The following is an 18,996-nucleotide window of genomic DNA, read 5'->3' as shown; positions in this document are numbered from 1 at the left end:
CACAGAGATCTACTTCTGAAAAAATAAGTCACTTTACTATGACCACATCAAGATTTAAGAGTGACAAAAACAAAAGTTCCTCCCCTAAGATCTAGAGTATGGTAACTATATACTACTACCTGCCGGTGGTCAGCCAGAGCTTTATTAACACAACTCCAGAATGGTCAGCCACAGGAAAAAAAAAATTATTTCAAAAGATCTGATTTTCATATAAATTTTATTTGTAGATCATAAAACTAGACACATTAGCCAAACCTGCTTAAAGTAGGAACAGCATGGCCAAAAGAAAGTTTAAAAAAGCAAAACTATTATCTTTATAAAGTTTTTAGAATTATACACATGCCTTTGTGCTAACAAACTTAAAAGTGCTTTTTGTGTTAATAATTTCTCTTAATTGCTGAAAACCAGGCACTTATTCTCATGTAGCTATAATGAAGCAATTGCCCAGGGTAGGGGCAATAAAAAAGCAAAGCGAGTAAAGTTCCAAAGAACAGTCAAGGCCAACGATGAGGAACAAGACTGGTCTTGTACAGCACCATCCCCTTTGTTCAATTAAAATGAAAAAAAATTAAAACTCAAATCAAATGCACGGAAATTTATTTTTTGTTGGATTTGACAGATGATCCCTTTATTTGAAGAGCTTCCTCAAAAGCCCTTGGTCTTCTTTGGCTTTCGATGGATCTTTGGCGAGGTCTCTCCCTGGGTAAAATAGATATACACAGAGAAACAGATGTGTTAATACATCTCTGAAATGGTGCCATACTTTTTAAGTCAACAAGAGTACCACAGATCCCACTACGACATCATTTTTTACCTTTTAACAGCCCAAATTTTGCTTCAAAAATTCTAACTTGTTTGTTTCACTGCACATTAAATGAAAAGAAGCAGCTGCTGTTTTAACAGACTACAATGACGCATTACTAGCCACATAGTGCCCTAAGCTCTGGCGCTCGCAGGATTTTGGCTTTTTATTTCATCCAGAAAGCCCGCACACCTCATGCTGGTGTTCCAGAACCTCCCGTGAACAGTCAATGAGACTTTCAGAGCAGGCCGGGGACACCTCTGTCCTCCTTAGCACTGGGGCGTTCCCACTGACTGTCCCTAATTTAAGACTGCTGGAGTTTCCTCCACCCACCCCAACTTAAAAGGATCTTCATGAATCGCTGTGGCCAAAAAAAGGGTTCTGTCACCTGGGGGCCAGCCTCCTGGCGACAAACCTGCCTTTCCTTACTAGGAAGAAAACTAAGTCCTTAAATAATTGTTTAAAAAGGTGCTAGGCACAGGAGACACTCCGCCAACCAAGGCTTCTCTTTACTTTGCAGCCTTCTGCCCGATCCAACGATGGTTCTGTGAAGCCTTCCACCTTCAGCAGCATTTCTCCCAACTCCTACAGCCTAAAACAGATTTCTGTGTAAGGCCTTGTCCGGCTTCCCAGAGTCTGGAAGCGTAACATCACAAGGACTAGGCCTTCTCTTTCCATTCTTTTGGTTTTTAAGATTAAGTCAAAATGTAAAGTCTAGTCCTTGGTAAAAATTGGTTTAAAAAAAAAAAAAAGATACCCAAAATGTAGCATAAAAATGGGACACATCATGCCTAGGTTTCCTTTTTTTCATCTTGTGTTTCAAGTTATTTCAAAAAAATTTTAGGATCAAATATTCAAAACTTCCCCATTCCTTCTCCCCATCCTTTCTCTGACATAGGACTTTTCCCCCTCCGTCCTACACTAAGAGAGAAGATCATGCAGATGCAAACCCCAATATATTCCAAGAGCTCAGCGACTACATGAGGGTAGCATTTGCCATCAGCCACTGTGGCTTCCGTCTCCGTCCCGAAGCACAGACTAGCGTGCACTCTTTCGTCGGGCTGGGACGTAGGTCAGCGAGGAAGGAGCTACTCTGTGCCAGGTGCTGTGCCCATGAACAACCCCCAGCACGAGGCTGGCTAAGTCTAAGCTTCCCCGTGTTCCTCAGGGCACATCCATGCGCACACAGCCTGAGGTCTAGGGGGGGCACCTACAGCCGTCCCAACAAAATGGAGTCATCTGTTACCTTCTGGAAATGTCTTCGTAGGGCAACGAACCGTCAGAGTGACCATTTCTTATTCTCGTGCCTTCCAGATTCCTTTTTCCTGACTGGATGACTTTTAGAATTTGGCTTTGCCATTCGTTATTGAAGTCTCGGGCATCGGCTTCGGAAGACAGACAAAAGACATGATTAGGATTCCCGGCTCAGCTCCAGGCTCCCGGCCTCTGGCTCCCCGGCTTTTTATGGGGCCACCGGATTCGAGGCCCCTGCGCCATCCCTGGGACCTTGGCATTTACCTGCCCAGCCTGACAGGAGCTGTTCTTTCCCTTGGACTCTCACTGCTTCCTTAAATAAATATTCCTTTTACTTCTTAATTGTGTTGGGAGGATGTGCTTATTTACACGTCACATCTGGGGATCCCAGATGCTGTAATGTCCTACCATGTCGTGATTCCACCTGTGGGGGGCAGCTGGGCAGCCGCTCAACTACTGAGCTCGTTCTCCTCCCATTACTTCTCCTTACCAGAAATGTTATTTGCTAGAATCCCAATGTTCCTCTCTACTTTGACTTAACAACTGCATTTGTATTTCAAAGTCTACACAGAGAAAGCACAGAGTACCGACTATCCTGAAACTGAACTGTTAATAATGAAGGTGACAAATCTGGAGAGAGAAAATACCAATTTTGTACAGTATTCTGAAGTTTAAGAACTAACAAGGGAGCAGATTCTGGGAAGACGGTGGAGTTCGTCACAAGATTTCAGGCTCTCCCAGTTTTCTCCACAAAAAAATACAAAAAAAAAAAACAAAAACTGAAGCCTCGGGAGCTTTCAGCTTTAGGCCAGGATGGGGGCTGGGAGGCTGAGGAGGAGACTGAAGGGTCTTCCACTGTGCAGAGACCCCAACCACAATGTGCTGGCCAGATGCTATCTCAGGCTGCGGTTTTGGGGGAGAAGGAGCCAGCACACACCTGGTGAGTAGAGAGGTGGGAACGTGCTGGCTGGCTGTGGACACTTGTAGGAAAGCAGCGTCCCTGGTTTTCAGGTCCCAGCCAGAAAGGACAGGTGAAGTTCACAGCCACCAGAAGGACCACCAGAAGCAAAAGCATTTGTGGAACAGCTTAGCTGGGGGTCTGGCTGTGGTCTGGGAGGGGGAGTGCCCAAGGTCACCCCCCAGAGCTTAGAAATGACAGTAAAAAGGACCTGAGGCCTGGGGCATCATTCCCCACACCTTAGAACCAAAACTTGATTATAATGATTGCTGCTAAAAATAAAATAAAAATAAAATGAGTAAGCAATGGAGAAAGAACCCAACCATAGATAACTACTGTAGGGATAGAGAGGATGTGTGTTCATATTTAGAGGAAGAAAGTCGAGCCAAAAAAAGAAACACTCCCTTTTTCATTGAGAAATATCAAATGGTTTTAAGTCCCAAAATGAATTCCAGGAAGAACTTAAAAATAACTTTTAAAACCAATTAAGAGATTATCAAGGAAAATTTAGAAAAAGAAAATAAGAGCAATCCAAGAAAATCAAAGGGCAGCTAAGTGGTGCAGTGGATAGAGTGCTAGCCTTGAAGTCAGTAGGACCTGAGTTCAAATCTGATCTCAGATGCTTAACACTTCCCTAGCTGTGTGACCCTCGGCAAGTCACTTAACCCCAATTGCCTCAGCAAAAAAAAAAAAAAAAAAAAAAAAAAAAAAAAAAAAAAAAAAAAATCATAAAAAGAAAGTCAACTAACTAAAAAAAGAGAATCAAAAACTTAAGGAAATAATTCCTTTGAAAACTAGAATTGAGCAAAGGAAAATTAATGACATCAAGACATTATATAATGTTATAAGACATCAAGAAATAATAAAACAAAATAAAAAAATGAAAAAGTGAAAGAGAATGTGAAATATCTCATCAGAAAAATAACTGATCTGGAGAACAGATTGAGGAGAGACAATATAAGAATATTGAGAACACTGATACAATATTATGAAAAATTATTAAGGAAAATTGCCCTTACATTCTAGAACAAGGAAGTAAAGTAGAAATAGAAAAATCCACTGATAATCATCTGAAAGAGATCCCCAAAATCCCAAAAAGCTGGGGTTGTGACCAAAGATAACTAACTCAGCAAAGTTAAGTATACTCATCAATGGGGGAAAAAAGGACATTTAAAAAATTGAAAGACTTTCAGCTATTTGTGACAAAAATATCAGACCTTAATACAAAATTTGACATGTGAGATTCAGGAGAAATATAAAGTAAATATGAAAGACTAACCATAAGGGATCAACAACAAGGTCAAACTGTTTACTTCTTATATGTGAAAATATCTATTTTTATAGTAATCATAATTTGGGTAGTTTTTAAGAAAAGTTTGGACTGAGCTATATATGATGCAATGATTCTAAAAAATAAAACTGCATAGGGAGAGATATAAAAAGGAGTAATTATTTCATAGAAATGAGGCATAAAAGAGCTGATACAGAAGAAACAAGTAGAGGTAATGGACTGGTAGTGCTAGAATCTTAATTTTATAGGAAATGGGTTAAAAAGGAAACAAACATACAACTAGGAGGGTCTTTTTAGAAAGAAGTAAGAGAGTGAAGGTATAGGATAAGGAGGGGCTTTTAGAAGGGGGTGTCAATTCAGAATTAGGACTAGAGCAGGAATAAGAGGCCTAGGAGAGGGGTGGGTGGGTTGAGAAATAGGAAGGTAAGTGTAGAGGGATAGGGTAAATAAGTTGAGAAGGATAGTGATGAAAAATTCTATGAAGGGAAATACAAGTAATTTTAACTTAGAATGTGAATGTGATTAATTTACCCATAAAATGGAAATGGATAGCAGAATGGATTAAAAATTCGAGTTTCAACAATATGTTGCTTTCAGGAAACAAAATTTTAAAGAAGAGTTATACACAGAGGTAAAATAAAGGTCTGGAGTAGAATTATGTAAAAAAAGAAGTAGTAATATGATCTCAAAGTTAAAGCTAATTAAAAGAAAAATAGGGAAACTACACTAGGTTTCAATTCAATATTTTTATTTAGATCTAATTTCTCAAATACATAAAGTACTTTGTCAAATTTCTAAGAATATGAATCATACCCCAATTGACAAATGAGCAAGGGATATGAATAGGCACTTCTTCAAAGAAGAAATCAAAATTATATCTAAGAATAAAAATGCTCTAAATCATTCATGATTAAAGAAATGCAAATTAAAATAACTTTGAGACATCATCTTATACCTATGAGAGATTGACTGAAATGAGATGCTCTTCAACTGGGGAAATGGCAAACAAGTTGTGTGTATGTGATTGTGATGGAAGACTATTGTGATATATCAAATGATAAGTTGGTCAGTTTAGAAAAACATGGAAAGATTTACTCTATGAGGGAAAATGTTATCTATCTCCAGAGAAAGAGCTGACAAATAGAAGTATGCATTGTATGGTCTTACATATATGTACATGTATGTGCGTGTATATTTATCGACGTGTATGTGTGTGTATATATATATATATATATATATATTTGCATTTGATTTTAGCTTTCACTTGGGAGAATAGAGAATAAAGTAAAAAGTACATGGCAGAGAAGAAAAGAAAACCTAGAAAAGAAAACCAAAAAGCTAAGTAGTTTTGAAAACAATAAATCCTACACAGATTACATAGATTTTATTGAAATGGAAATTTATTGTTTAATTTTGAATCTTCTCATGTTTTGTTGTGTATATCTTTTTTCTTTCCTTGTTTTGTATTTAAGTTTAAAAGAAATAAAAAATAAAATAAAAATCCCAATAATGATTTTTGCCCCTTCTTGAAATGTTGTTGTATGGAAAACTCTTTTAAAATCTAAAGCATCGTGTAAGTGTTCGTTGCCTTATTGATGATGTGAAAGAGTCCATTTCCTGAGTACAAATGAAACCCTACGTGCATGTTAAAATGCACAGCACATATTCTGACAAAGAGTTTGTCCGTCTGTCTGTCTGTCTGTCTGTAACAAGGGGCATATCTGGAAATGACTCTGATGTATAAAAGATGCATCAACCATATTTTAAAGAAAGAAAATGCAATGCAATGCGTGGTGAGGACGATGGCTGCTCTAGGGCGCCTCCTGGAGGCTGCTCTCAGTCTGCGGCAGGCCTGGCTCACTTACCTTCCCGCATATTGATGAACTCTTGGTTCAACTCTTGGTCACCAGTTTTGCTGTTTTTTAGCCTATTTATGACATGAGCCCGATCATAAATGTGATGACCCACAGCCATTTTTTCTATTCCAGTGTCAGAATCTTTCAATGATTTCCTGGTTTCCTTAATCTAAATAATTAAGAGAAAATGAATCAAAGCCCAGCTACTGATGGCCGTTCTACCCTCCTCCACAGCCGACCAGGTGAGAAATTCCCATTCTTAAGATCATAGTTTCAGACCCAGAGGGCCCTTTCTGGCTTACTGACCCCTTATTTTAGGGAGGAGTCAAGGGAGGCCTTGCCTAAGACTTCACACAGTCAGGGATCGTTGCAGTCACTGAGTCCAGCCCCTTCGTTTCAGGCTGAGGAAGCTATCCTAAAAGCCAGGATTGGAACCCAAGGCCCAGGACTCCCAAGCCTGCACCACCCTTGAGGTGGTCTCTCAATAGAATCTCATTTCTAGACATCAATTTAGCCTCCAGATGGGACCCTCCTGGGCAGGTCTCAACCTCCCAGAGCCCTCCCTTCTTTTTCCCTTCGTCAGGGGGCATGCACGGGTAAACCCCCGAGCCAAACACCAAACTAGGTCAAAGTAAAAAGACATCAGAACATATTTATAATGTGGACAAAAGACTTAAAATGGCAAATCTTCAAAATCTGAGAAAAGTCACCAGTATTGGAGAGACCCGCTTCCAAGCTGCCTAAAGAATCCCATGATGTCCTGGGCAAAGCTAGGCCCTGAGGCAGGGTGAGCAAGTCCCTGCCAGGGCCATGCTCTGGGAAGCTAGTCCAGGCTGTGCTGCTCAGGAGGGCCAGTGGGCATAAGTGGAGAGTTTTTCCCCCTTGGGAAGCCTCCCCTCCCCACCCTCCCCCACCGGGCTGGCTCAATGTGCTAGAACAAAGGAAAGGCAGCTTGCTGTCTGCGTGTCCCAGGGGCCCCACCAAGTCTAGCCCTCTCACTTTACAGATAGGGAAACTGAGCCCCCCACACTGGCCCTTTGACCCCACTGTGATGCTCTCCCTGTCTTGCAGGTCAAGCATGCTACACACATCATTTGTGTCCCTGGAACTTCTCAACAACTCTGGGAGGCAGGAACTGTAGGTATCATTTTACAGGCGAAGGAAAAGATGTACAGGAAAGGGAGGCCCTTTTGTTGATGTGACAGAACTGGTGTCAGAAATGGGCCTGGACCAGGTTGTCCCAAGCCCGAGCTCCAGGAGGATTCCCATGGCCTTGACTGTGACTACAGTGGTTCTGCCAAGGACCACCCAAAAGGAGGGCCAGACAGCGTCTCCAGAGCTCAATGTAAAGCACTGAGGGTCGGGAAACAGGAGTGATGGCAGAGATGTGGACAGAGACTGCAGCCCCCTGGCCCAGGAGCACACTCTGGTGGGCGCTTTTCAGGTATTGGGACAGTCATGTGCCAAAGTGCTCTATATATCATTACTAATGAGAAAAATTAAAGCAACTTGAAGGGATCATCTCACACCAATAAGACTGGCTAAGATGCTAGAAAGGGAAAATGACAAATATTGAAGGGGATGTAGTAAAACTGGGACATTAATACACCGTCAATGAAACTGGGTGATCCAACTACTCTGTAGAACAGTCTGAAATTCTGTTCAAAGTAATATAAAATTGGGTATTCCCTTTGATGCAACAACACCACTATTAGGTTTATTTCCCAAAATGATCAGGGAAAAGGGAAAAGAAGCTATAAATTCTAAAATATTTATAGCAGCTCTTTGTGGTGGTGAAGGACTGGAATTTTAGGGAATGTCCATCAATTGAGGAATGTGCTGTAAGAAATGATGAGCTAGTGGATGTTAGAAAAACATGGGAAACTTTGCATGAAATAATAAAAAGTGAAACGGGTAGAACCAGGAGAACATTATATAAGGTAACAGCAATATCTTTCAAATAACTGTGAGCAATCGAGTTACTCTGAGTACTATAAATACTTAAAAATACTCAAAAGTACAAAGGACCTATGAAGGAAGATGTAATCCACCTTCAGAGAAAGAACTGATAAACAGAAGTGGACATAGTATGATTTTACACAACTACAAAATCTGCATTGAATCGGGTCAGGAGGAAGGGAAGGAGACACTTTAAAAGTTCATCAAACTGTAAATAAATTGTAATTGTAAATTAATTAAATTGTAAAAAGATAGGAAGGCCCTATGCAAAGATAAAATGATTTAGAAATATAAAGATGGGAGGGAAGGGAGTAGAGAGACTGCCTCTGAAGCAGAGGCAGCCCACTTGAGACAGTCTTAAGGACAACTTTCCTTATCAATGGAAGTCTAGGAAAATTTCAATGACCTCTTCCTAGATGAGGAGAAAGAAGGGCTTTGGCCAGCTGTGTTTCCTCAATTACATTTTCACCAAAGACTTCAGTTTAGGAACCAGAAATCTGGTTTGTTCTCCATCTGCTCAAGGAAGCCAATTCTCTGGTATTTAAGAGCACAGAAGGCATCTAAGACAAATGTGAGAGAGGTAGAGCAGAGAGCTGAGAAAAAGAATTGAAAGGAGATCTCCCCAGCCTTGGGCCCAAAATACCCACCCAGACCCAGAACACCAGAACACCCTGTAAGGAAATGACTGTTTCTCCTATGATGCTTTGCCACACGAGGGCTACCTGTTTATCAGGTGAAAGGCTCTGGGTAAGAAAGGGAGGGTCAGGGGTGGTTAAGCAAGGCACTAGACAAGGTAACTTTGTAGTCTGCCTTTGCTTTCTTGGATTATGGTAGTAGATCCAGGCTTGATCAAAGCAAACACTTCTACAGAGGGAAGTGGAGAGGGTACTGAGGGAATTAAGAGTTATGGGGAAAAAAATTTTAAAAAGAGAAAAACATTTCAAATAAGAAAACAGTTTAAAAAGGTACCAAATAGCAGTAAGCTGTTCCTGCTTTTACAAGCTATTTCAAAATACTCACCCCACCAGGAGCTCTCCGCGTCTGAGAAGAAGCTTGGAAAACCTTTGGAGGCTCATTACCTACTTTGGAGAAGGTCATAATGGAAGAAGAACAGTAGGAGTGTCCTTCTGGATCAACTGACATATCACTCTACAGAGAGAAATACAAAAAGATGTGGGTCAGAAAAACACTGCTCAGATTTCTCAATCACTGCAACATGAAAAAGAGTCAACTAGACGGCAAGAAGTGACTTAGAAAATCTATGAAGGGCATTCTACGCTCCTGGAGAGCTTCAATGGCCACTAAGAGGAATCCCGGCTACTCTTCCCCACCTTCATGAAGGACTGGCAAATAGTAGAAACAGACAGAAACACCAAGCTGGCAGATTGGCATCAATGCCCACTTGAGTGAGCAGAAGACTCTGGGACCCTCTGACCTGAGCTCCCCCGGGGCCTCCCACATTAATCTAAGACCCCATGGAGCTCCCCGATCTATTCAGGAATCCGGAAGGGTTCTGCTTTTGCCCAGGATATCTAGCTTCCACCGGAACAGAAGAGAATTCCCCTTAGAAACATTTAAGAGGGTCCGTCCCACAGGCCCACTAGCTCTTCCTGGAACATGGTCCCGGGGGCAGCAATGATTTCCTCTGTGGTGTCCCTCAGAATCAGAGTGAGCAATAGGGTGCCCCGGGGCATGCCCCCATTCTGGCCCCTGGCCACCTCTCCCTCTGTCAGGCTCCTTTCACCAGGAGGAAAAAAGACCCCGCTCTTACTCTTTCATCCCGCTGGCAGAAGCGATCCGAGTATTTACCTTTACAAGTCAGCCTAACTGGATAAAATGTGCCCAAACTAAACATTCTGGATGACTACGAAACGCCCAAGGCCTGCTTTTAGGCCAAGATGGGTTTCCGATTTGGATTTCAGTGTGTTAGTGTCAGCTTCAGGTCACTGTCGGGATTTTCCTCCACAGAATTCCTCCCACATCTACGAAAGCTTCCATTCTAAGGTCAGTCACAATGTGGCATTCAATTGAGACCTAAGTGGGCAGCAACTAATTGATTTGTGAAGCGACTTCATTTTTGTGTTCTATTTTAGAGGGTACTGTGGAGTATTACTAGAGATCTTAAAACCTTGTTATTAATACTGTTTCTACACCCCCCGTTTTGTTTCGAAATATACTTGTCACACTCCCAGAAAGCCATCCCCTCTGCTGAATATGGGGCCTATAACACATAAGAGAAAGAAACCGCTCAGTCTATCCAATGCACCCATGATGGCCGACAGTGTACGCCTTGTTCTGCACCCACAGCTCCCACTTAAGTATCAATTAATTTTTAATACTTACAAAACGTCTTTGTAAATCCTGCATATTGTGTCGCATATTTGACATCATTCTGTCCATTGCCTGAAAAGGGTTGACATCTGTATTCTACAGGATATTAGGAAGTGAGTTATTAACTAGGAGAATAATACAAGAGAAACAAACCAACATCCCCGAAACACAAGTCAAAGAAAAGTCATTCGGTTCATGCAATCAGGTCACATGCACATGGGCCAAGCAGGCAAATCAGACATCATGCAATCTGCCAAAAATACGGGCAAATTCAATACTCAATTCGCAGGGAAGTCCAGAAGTGATTCTCATCCATATTAAAAAAAAAACACACCAAGCCCTTCACTTCTAGATGCACCAGCCCCTCGGGCCTCTCTCCAGAGGTGGGGCTTACGTCCCTGCAATAACAGCCCCGTCCGTTCTCCCCATTTTGCCAGGCTGGCCTCTTTTCCCTCCATTCCAAGGTCCGGCCCACCCAACTGAGGCTCCCCATTTCCTCACTCCAGATGTCCCAGTCACTCCCTCCTGCCAAGCAGCATCTCCTCTCAGAGTGGGCACAGCTGTGGCATCTTTCGGGTGCCGTGTCCCTCGACCAGCTCAGGTTCCTTGAAGAGCTGAGACCTTCCTAAGTGCCACTCTGTTGGCCACCATGACCTCTTCTTTTAGCCCTAAAGGGGCCGGATCCCACTCGCTTCCTCTCCCACAGTGCCTCCCTGGCTCGGTCAGGGGTCTGGGGTCCAAATCAGTCCCCTCAGAAGGCACCCAACATGGGCACCCAGAAACAAGGACCTTCTCAGGCTAGCTGCGCTCCCACCAGGCACAGGCCCAGGGCCCGGCTCCCATCACCAACGAGCTGCCCACTGGGACAACGTTTCTATAGAAGGTGCACTCCTGGCTAGGGTCTGAAGCCTGCAGGGGAGTCACCCCCCCATACAAAGATTTCATATGATCAGACCTACAGATCTCTCAGGCTCTGCCTCCCAAGCCCCTCTTGCTCCTCTGCTGGTGGATCAAGCTCTCTGGCGGAGACCAAACTAGGTCAGGTCAGAAGCTGCTCAGAGCTTCATGGTGAGGGCCGTCCCAGGCCAAAGGTTCTGAGAGTGCTGGGGGGCTCTCCTGAGGCTGGGACAAAAGACCTAGCTGTCCGGCATCTAATCCAATTCCCTCTTGAAGGACAAGGCAGCGGAAGCTGGAGAAAGTTGGGGGAGGGACCAAGCTCATCACTTGAGATGAGAGGAGACTTGGTCCTAATAAGTCATACCCAACAGGCGGCGATTCCCTTCTTTGGAGCCTCTCACACAAAGGCTGGGTGGCCACTCTCGACGGCACCGTGGAAGGGGTGGCTTCCCGTGGGCCACCATGCTCCTGTGGGCCTCCTCACTGTTCCAAGGGCACGCAGGGCACAGGGCTGAACCTGCCACAACTTGTGACTGATCATTAAATAGCCAAAGACTGCTTCCAGCCCGTGTCTTGTTTTTCCACATTTGAAAGTTATTTCCAAAAGTCCCAATAAAGTTATGTCTTACATCGTCACCAGGAGAATGCACGAGGGAAGCGGCAATCTCCTGGAGAAAGGCGGGGGTTGATCCCGGGGACTGAGCCCCATGTGCTCCCTGGCAGGCCCAAGGCCAGGCCCTGTTCCTCAGGGCACACTCCTTACTGCTGCGTCTACATCCCACTTTTGGCTCATTGCCCACCATGAGCAACCTTGAGATCTCAGCTGGCTTTGCCCAACTTCTTTCCACCACCTGCAATGGTACCTGCTGTTCCCACGCACGGGCCCAGCCCAAACCATCCTCCTGAAGGCCACCCAGGGTCGCTCTCGCCAAGCCCAGCAGCTTCTGCTCAGTCAGAGCATGAGCTCATGGCAGAGTCTGAAAGCGCACCATTAATCACTAGTCTAAAACCCTCTTAGTTGGACGGCTACCTGGAACCTTGCCTGAGACCACAAGGGGTGATGTAACTTGCCCAAGGTCACCAAACTGGGAAGGAGCAAAAGCAGAACTGGAACCCAAGCCTTAGAGCATTCTTCTGTCCTTGCCCAACTGAGCAGATTAGGTCTCGTCTATCCCCAGATACTGGAATCAGGACAAACTGAGTTCAAATCCTGACTTGTTAGCCATGTCATCCAACTTTTCCGTATCGCAGCTCTCCTCATTGACAAGTGCTGGGCTGCAGAGTTCCTGAGGTCCATGACTGATGGCCTCCAAAGGCCCTTCGACTCTATGCCTTCACCCCTGTGAGACCCTAGCAGTCACAGGCACTGCAGACCACTGCCCTCCACCCTTCTGACACCATCCCTCTCTTTGCCTCACTCCTCCTATCCCCTCCATAGCTCCCTCTCCCTACTCCCATCTCCCACACATGCTCATAGCTCTGCTAGTATCCAGTAATAACAATCTTCCAGATCCTTTAAAATGGAAGCTGCTGGTCCTGGGTAATCCTCATTGGGGCTCCTCGATACTAGAATTGCTTTTTTTGGGGGGGGCTGCTTGCAATATTTTCTCCTTGATCTGATAATTCTGGAATTTAGCTACAATATTCCTCAGAGTTTTCATTTTGGGGTCTTTTTCAGGGGATGATCAGTAGATTTTTTCAATGGCTATTTTACTCTCTGGTTCTAGGACATCAAGGCAGTTTTCCTTGATTTCTTGAAATATGTCCAGGTTTTTTTTTTTTTCATCATGGCTTTCAGGTAGTCCAATATTCTTAGACTGTCCCTTCTATATCTGTTCTCCAGGTCAGTTTTTCCAATGAGGTATTTTACTTTTTTTTTTTTTTGGTTTTGACTAATTCTTGATGTCTCATTGAGTCATTCACATTCATTTGTTCAATTTTAATTTTTAGTAAATTATTTTCTTCAGTTAGCTTTTTTATCTCCTTTTGCATTTGGTCAACTGAACTTTTAAATGAGTTGTTTCTTTTATTGATTATCTTTACAATTTCACCAATTCTATTTTTTAAGGAGTTATCTTTTTCCATTTCACCAAATCTTTTTTTTAAGAAGTGGTTTTCTTTGGTAATATTTTTTTTCCCCATTGCACTAATTGTATTTTTAAGTTGTTTCCTTCAGACAGTTCTGTGTTTTCTTTTCCAAAGTTCTCATTTTCTTTTCCCCATTTTTTTTTCTCTTTTTAAAGATCCATTTTGAGTTCCAAGAAAGCCTTTTGAATTGGGAGACCAACTCATATCATCCTTCGAGGAGTCATTTGGAGGTATTTTTCCTTCAGTGGTCTCAGGATTTGAGGTCTGCTTTTCTCTGTTCTCTATCATCACTAGCTATGGTCATAACTTTTTGGGTTTTGCTCATTTTTAAAGGCTGAGGTCTGTTCCAAGGGCAAAGTGGAGATTGTCCCAAGCTTCTTCTACAGAATGACAAATGGGTTTTATGCTAGCCTGGGGCCAATGCTGGTGGCTTCCTTCCTGTCCTGGGTGGGTATGGCTAAGTCCTACTTGTTATGCTGTGGTTTGAGGGGCTATTTGCCTTCTGTAATTGTTGAAGAGATCTCACAGGTAGTCTGCCAACCCACTGGCACCCTGCTATATAATTTGGCTAGAGCCTCCCACTAGGTTCCCCACGTGTGACCTCTCTGTGCTGGGCCGTGTCTCTCCCTGCCCAATTGAGACAGACCTTTCCTGAAGTCCTTTCAAGATATCTTCCACTGGAAACTGGTTACACTCCAAATAATTGTAGGTTCTGTCACTCCAAAATAGGTTCAGAAATTTGATCTGGTATTGATTCTGAGAGAAGTCAGGAAGAGCTCAGGCAAAGTCCTGTCTACTATCTGCCATCTTGGCTCTGCCCCCCCCAATAATTACTTATTATTTTCCTGGTCAATCTCCTCCGTGGATCACTCCTAAATATACATCTTTCTGGCTGTGGCTTCTCTCCAAAATTCCACTCTTTTGGTTCCAGTTCCCTGTTGAATACCAACTGAATACCTTGCTAGAAGTCCAAACTCTACTTCCCCAATCAGACACCATCTTCCTTCAACATACAAGTTGCTTGGGTTGCCATTCTCTTAGCCAGTCACCACAGCTTTTATAATCATCCCTGTCCTCCTGCTCTCTCTCCCCTTTATCTCTTACCTCCAAGCAGCTGCCAAATCTAATCAATTTTATCTCAGAAATATGTTTCACAGTCAACTTCTTCTTTCCATTCCACTGTCATTATTATCCATCAAATTCAAAGGCTATTTTATCTCCAGCCCAAGTCCAAGTCACCAGTGTTTCTTCCCTGCGATCTCTCTTACATAGTGCTAGGAGATCCATTTTCCTAAAGGACAACTGTCTGATCAAGTCCATGCTCCCCTGAACACCCTTAGTGAAACTTCTCCAGCTACAGGAAAAAGGTTCAGACTTCAAGGTTCTTTGCAATGGGGTTCCAACCCTGTCCTATAGCTCTCCTAGACATTTTCTATACTGCTCCCTCAGAATTTCTTGGACTGAATGCTCCCAAGCTTCCATGACTTTGTTTGTAAGGTTTCTTCCATGCACTTCTCTCCACCTCCATTCAAATCTTCCCCACATTTTGAATATAAACTTAAATAGCTCTTCCTTCATGAAGCAATGGTGGGATTTCTCCCTCTTTTGAACTCTCAATTGCTATGGATTTTCCTGTCATATCATCCCAAGATATTGTTCTTTATTATTCATTCCTTCTTTCTAGACAATTTTCTGAAGCTATCTCTATCCCCTGGGGTGCCTGTCACAATACCTCGCATAACATTTCAATAAATATTTGCTGAATTCCATTGAATTTGAGCTTGCATCTCAAACTTACAACAGATGTTCTTTAAAGAGCTTATTAGGAAAGAAAAACTAAAGAACTAAATTTGAAAAAAAAATTAAAGCCTCATTTCAGTGAAATATATCAAGCAAAAGGAACTCAGTGGGGACAAAAGACATTTTAAGTGCCATGTTCCTTCTTGCCTTCTCCATCAGCACCTTGGTTTAAACCTCAAATAGTTATCTTCAATACTTAATTTCCTGTCCCTACCCCGCTTAAGACAATTTTCCACTAGAGGCACTATTCCACAACCATACCCTTATGCCAAATGAGAACTGAAATCATAGGATTTCTTTTTAATTTGGCTGCAGTAACAGATAAATCATGGCCCACAAAATCAGAGAGAAAAATCAGGACTTCAGTCAATGCTTAAGTATAACCACATGAGATCCATCTCCAGTCATTCTGATCTATATCCGGCCACAAGACGCAGATGACTCTCGAGGGGAAAGTAAAGCAGGTGACTTTGAACAGCCCATCTTCACTTAAATTCAATTCATTTGCATGTCATAGCATCATCTCCTTGATGTCACGGTTGTCTTCGAGAACACAGGACAAATAACATCATCAATCATCTACATTTCTGTATAGATCCATATATCTGTGTGTAAATATAGATTATCTACAGCAAATCTAAAACATCAGGTAGGCATCCATTTTCTTTCTCCCAAAAACTTTTTGAGTCACAGCTCTGAAATTTTCTCAGGAAATCAAATTAATTTTAACACCCAATACAGACAACAAGAAGCTCAATCTGTCTAGAAATGTCCTATATTGTTAAATATTTCATCTGGCTAAAATTTAAATGTAAATTGAGATTATATCAATGCATATTATTTCCAACAAGCAATTATGAGATTAGTAGAAAAATGAGTCTACTTTAGTTAAAATGAAAACAAAAATTAAAAAACAAACACCAGCAAAGTCAAATCTTCTTGAAACTGAAGTATTTTATAGTACAAACCATTGCACCAAAACTCCCAAAAGGCATAAGTGAAGATGAATCACCAAAACTGCCAAAAGGAACAAGGGCATGGTTCCTTGCCTGGAAGAAAAATGCCCAATTACTCTTTACTTGCTGCATGACAAACCCTCAAAAGATGAGGAATTCAAAGCACATTGTCACAAGGCCTATAACTAAAGAAATTATGTGGATTTTTAATTTTTAAAAATTGGGTGTTTTTTCATGTTTTGTTTATCTGTTTATGATCACAGTCACATCAGTAATTATAAAGTAAGAAAAATAGTTTTCTTCAAGCAAACAGGAAGACCATTTATCACTGTGAGCATGACTGAGCGAGCAGCCATTAAAGACATATGAAAGACTGGATTAAGAGAAATATTTTTTAAATGAACCTTCATATTTCATACCAAAGTTAATTAAAAACATATGGTACAATGATTAAAATCTCTCTTCTTACCTTTCGACACAGGAGACCAGTTTATCCAGTGTGCCATACATGCTGATTTAAAACAAGTCATTTTTTTTAAGGTAACTAAATTTCAAAAGCTTAGGGTTATACCTAATAGCTTCCTAAATACGCATTTTATGTAAAATTTAAAAAAATTAATGTAGACCAGCAGTGAAATATATACTTGATTTCTAAAATATTTCTAGTTTCTCAGGGAGAAGTGAAATCCACTCTGCCCTAAAAAAGCAGTCCCAAAGATCACTGTCACTGAAAGGAGATTCAAAGTCAGTTTTAGGTATAGGAAACAGTCCTCTGATACTAATTATTTAAGGAGTTCCAGGATGAAATAACTCCCTCCACCACAGGCCCAGACTTTTGCTGCAGCTTAACGTCTTAGAAATTTGTCTGTATCCCATCCTGTTGGGGGAAGGCAAGGGCCTTGAATGTGAAAGGCCAGATGGATGCAGGTCTTTCTCTCTGAGCCCAAGCTCTTTAGTCATGATGCCATCTTGCCTCTTTTTTCATTATACAGAAGAATAATACTTGACCAACATTTATAGGATTTTTAGCTTCAGAGCTGGAGGGCACTGCAAAGCTAAACAAGGGAAAGAGACTTGGTCAAGAGCACAAAAAAGAGAAAAGACTGGTGTTAGAACCCAAGAGCTCTTAAACATATGCCTGTAACAGTGTCAAAGTCACTTCCTACAAGTTCCAAATAAAGGAAATCAATTGGCATTTTTACAGAAAAAGTGCACAGTACATCTTCTTACCCTTTGGTGAGAGAAAATACAACCCTAGTTGAGAAAATGCAGAAATCATATATTTACAATGAAATCAATACAACAGCAACACAAAAATAACACACTTATATAGAATCAGATGAAATACAAATGATATAAAGAATTTTTAAGGCACAATAATTAACAGGAAAAGATGCTATTACCTTTTAATATATTAATATGATTCACTCTGGGTGCAGTTCAGAGTACCCTGAACAGCGCCAAGAAGCAAATCTGGTGCTATCAAGATACTGGCTGGTGGTTTTCTGTCAGGAATAATAGGAACACGCTAACACGAGGAGCTGGAATAGCTGAAAAGTTGGGGAGTTCAGATCCCAAATGCAGTTCTACCAGCCCTATGATTACTCATGGGATCCGCTATGTGCCAGTCCATAGGTGGTTATTGAGAGATTTGTGGAATGCTGTGACTGAGACTAAGTCCAAGGACAGTCAGGGAGGTCACTTAGGGACCATGCGGACCCAGCACTCCTAGAATAATGGCTATTCCAGAATTCATTCCTCCCTTTCCAGTGACACCTGCCAGCCCTTGGTGCTCAATTCTTCTTCCTAGGGCCAGTATTAGTCTTTTTCTTTCTGTGGAAATTTTGTGTGCTTTATCTTTCCATATTGAGTCATTATATTTCTATGTGCATAACATATTAGTTATAAAAGCCCCTAGATGTGTCTAATATTTTTCAACACTGACCCTTCCTTATAATTGTGATGTCAAAGTCATAGTATACTATCATTCAATTATGTCGGAAAAAATATGCCATAAAAATCACTATAATTCATTCTTTTTCATTCTAAGAATTATAATCTAAGTTTTACTAAAGATAAAAATCAACTTATTTTCAGATTTAAGTTTTCTTTTTCAGATAAATGAATCTGTGCTTTATTTACTAGAAAATGGCAGTCCCCGTTTTAAGTGGATTTACTTTGAAGAACAAGTCATCATTTTGGAAGCACATTCATTGGGTGTCAGTGTCACATTTTACCATTCAGAGGAACTTCAATGACACTTGGGTTGCAGCCTGGGAGGAGAAAGTACAGTTGTGGAGAACAGTACCAGATCTCAGGGGTCAAGAGGCTCGCATACTAATTAGCTGGGTGACTTTAGGCAATTTACTTGATCTCTCTTGACCTTGGTTTGCCCATCTACAAAATCAGGGACTTTAAGACCTAGCTCACTTCCTGGGCTCTTATTTTTTGGATAATTTCCTGACTTTTGTTCTTTGTCTCCACAGTTATGATGGCATGCAGCACAATCAGCCCTGATCTTGGCCACTCGTTGCAATGGGAATTCTTTAGCCAAAATGCAGTCTGGTATTCCACCTGTTTCAAAGGCCACTAGGATATTTTGAGTTATGGTACCCTGCCTTTTCCCCTCCCCCCAATACAATTCAATGAATCCTGATTAAACGCCTTGCTCTGTGCGAAGCCTTAGGAATACAAAGACAAAACCCCAAAACAGTGACAATCAATTAAAGAAGTTAACAATGGAATATATATCAATCTACCAAGTAATAACTGTTTGTTGAGTGCCTACATCTGTACAGAATTTA

General features: G+C 41.7%; 1 protein-coding gene across 4 annotated transcripts in view; it reads right to left on the bottom strand.

The window, feature by feature from the left end:
- Window positions 1-200: 200 nt before the first annotated feature.
- Window positions 201-18,996, bottom strand: part of MLF1 (myeloid leukemia factor 1) — a 50,902-nt gene continuing 32,106 nt past the window's right edge. Inside the window, exons 3-9 of one of the 4 annotated variants that reach the window (XR_007951583.1) lie at window positions 16,205-16,285; window positions 10,464-10,547; window positions 9,141-9,269; window positions 6,171-6,330; window positions 2,049-2,187; window positions 1,316-1,394; window positions 581-699 (exon numbers count right to left, since the gene is read on the bottom strand). Coding sequence is in view for 3 of the 4 variants with exons in the window: in XM_051983088.1 (XP_051839048.1) it covers window positions 597-699; window positions 2,049-2,187; window positions 6,171-6,330; window positions 9,141-9,269; window positions 10,464-10,547; window positions 16,205-16,285 (696 nt within the window). In the remaining variant the exon portion in view is untranslated. Of the gene's footprint in view, window positions 700-1,315; window positions 1,395-2,048; window positions 2,188-6,170; window positions 6,331-9,140; window positions 9,270-10,463; window positions 10,548-16,204; window positions 16,286-18,996 lie in introns of all 4 variants that reach the window. The other 3 variants (XM_051983088.1, XM_051983086.1, XM_051983087.1) reach the window with 3 other exon arrangements.

Source organism: Antechinus flavipes, chromosome 3 (assembly GCF_016432865.1).
Source record: "Antechinus flavipes isolate AdamAnt ecotype Samford, QLD, Australia chromosome 3, AdamAnt_v2, whole genome shotgun sequence".
Classification (NCBI taxonomy): Eukaryota; Metazoa; Chordata; class Mammalia; order Dasyuromorphia; family Dasyuridae; genus Antechinus; species Antechinus flavipes.
This window is presented reverse-complemented; position numbering and strand designations above follow the sequence as displayed.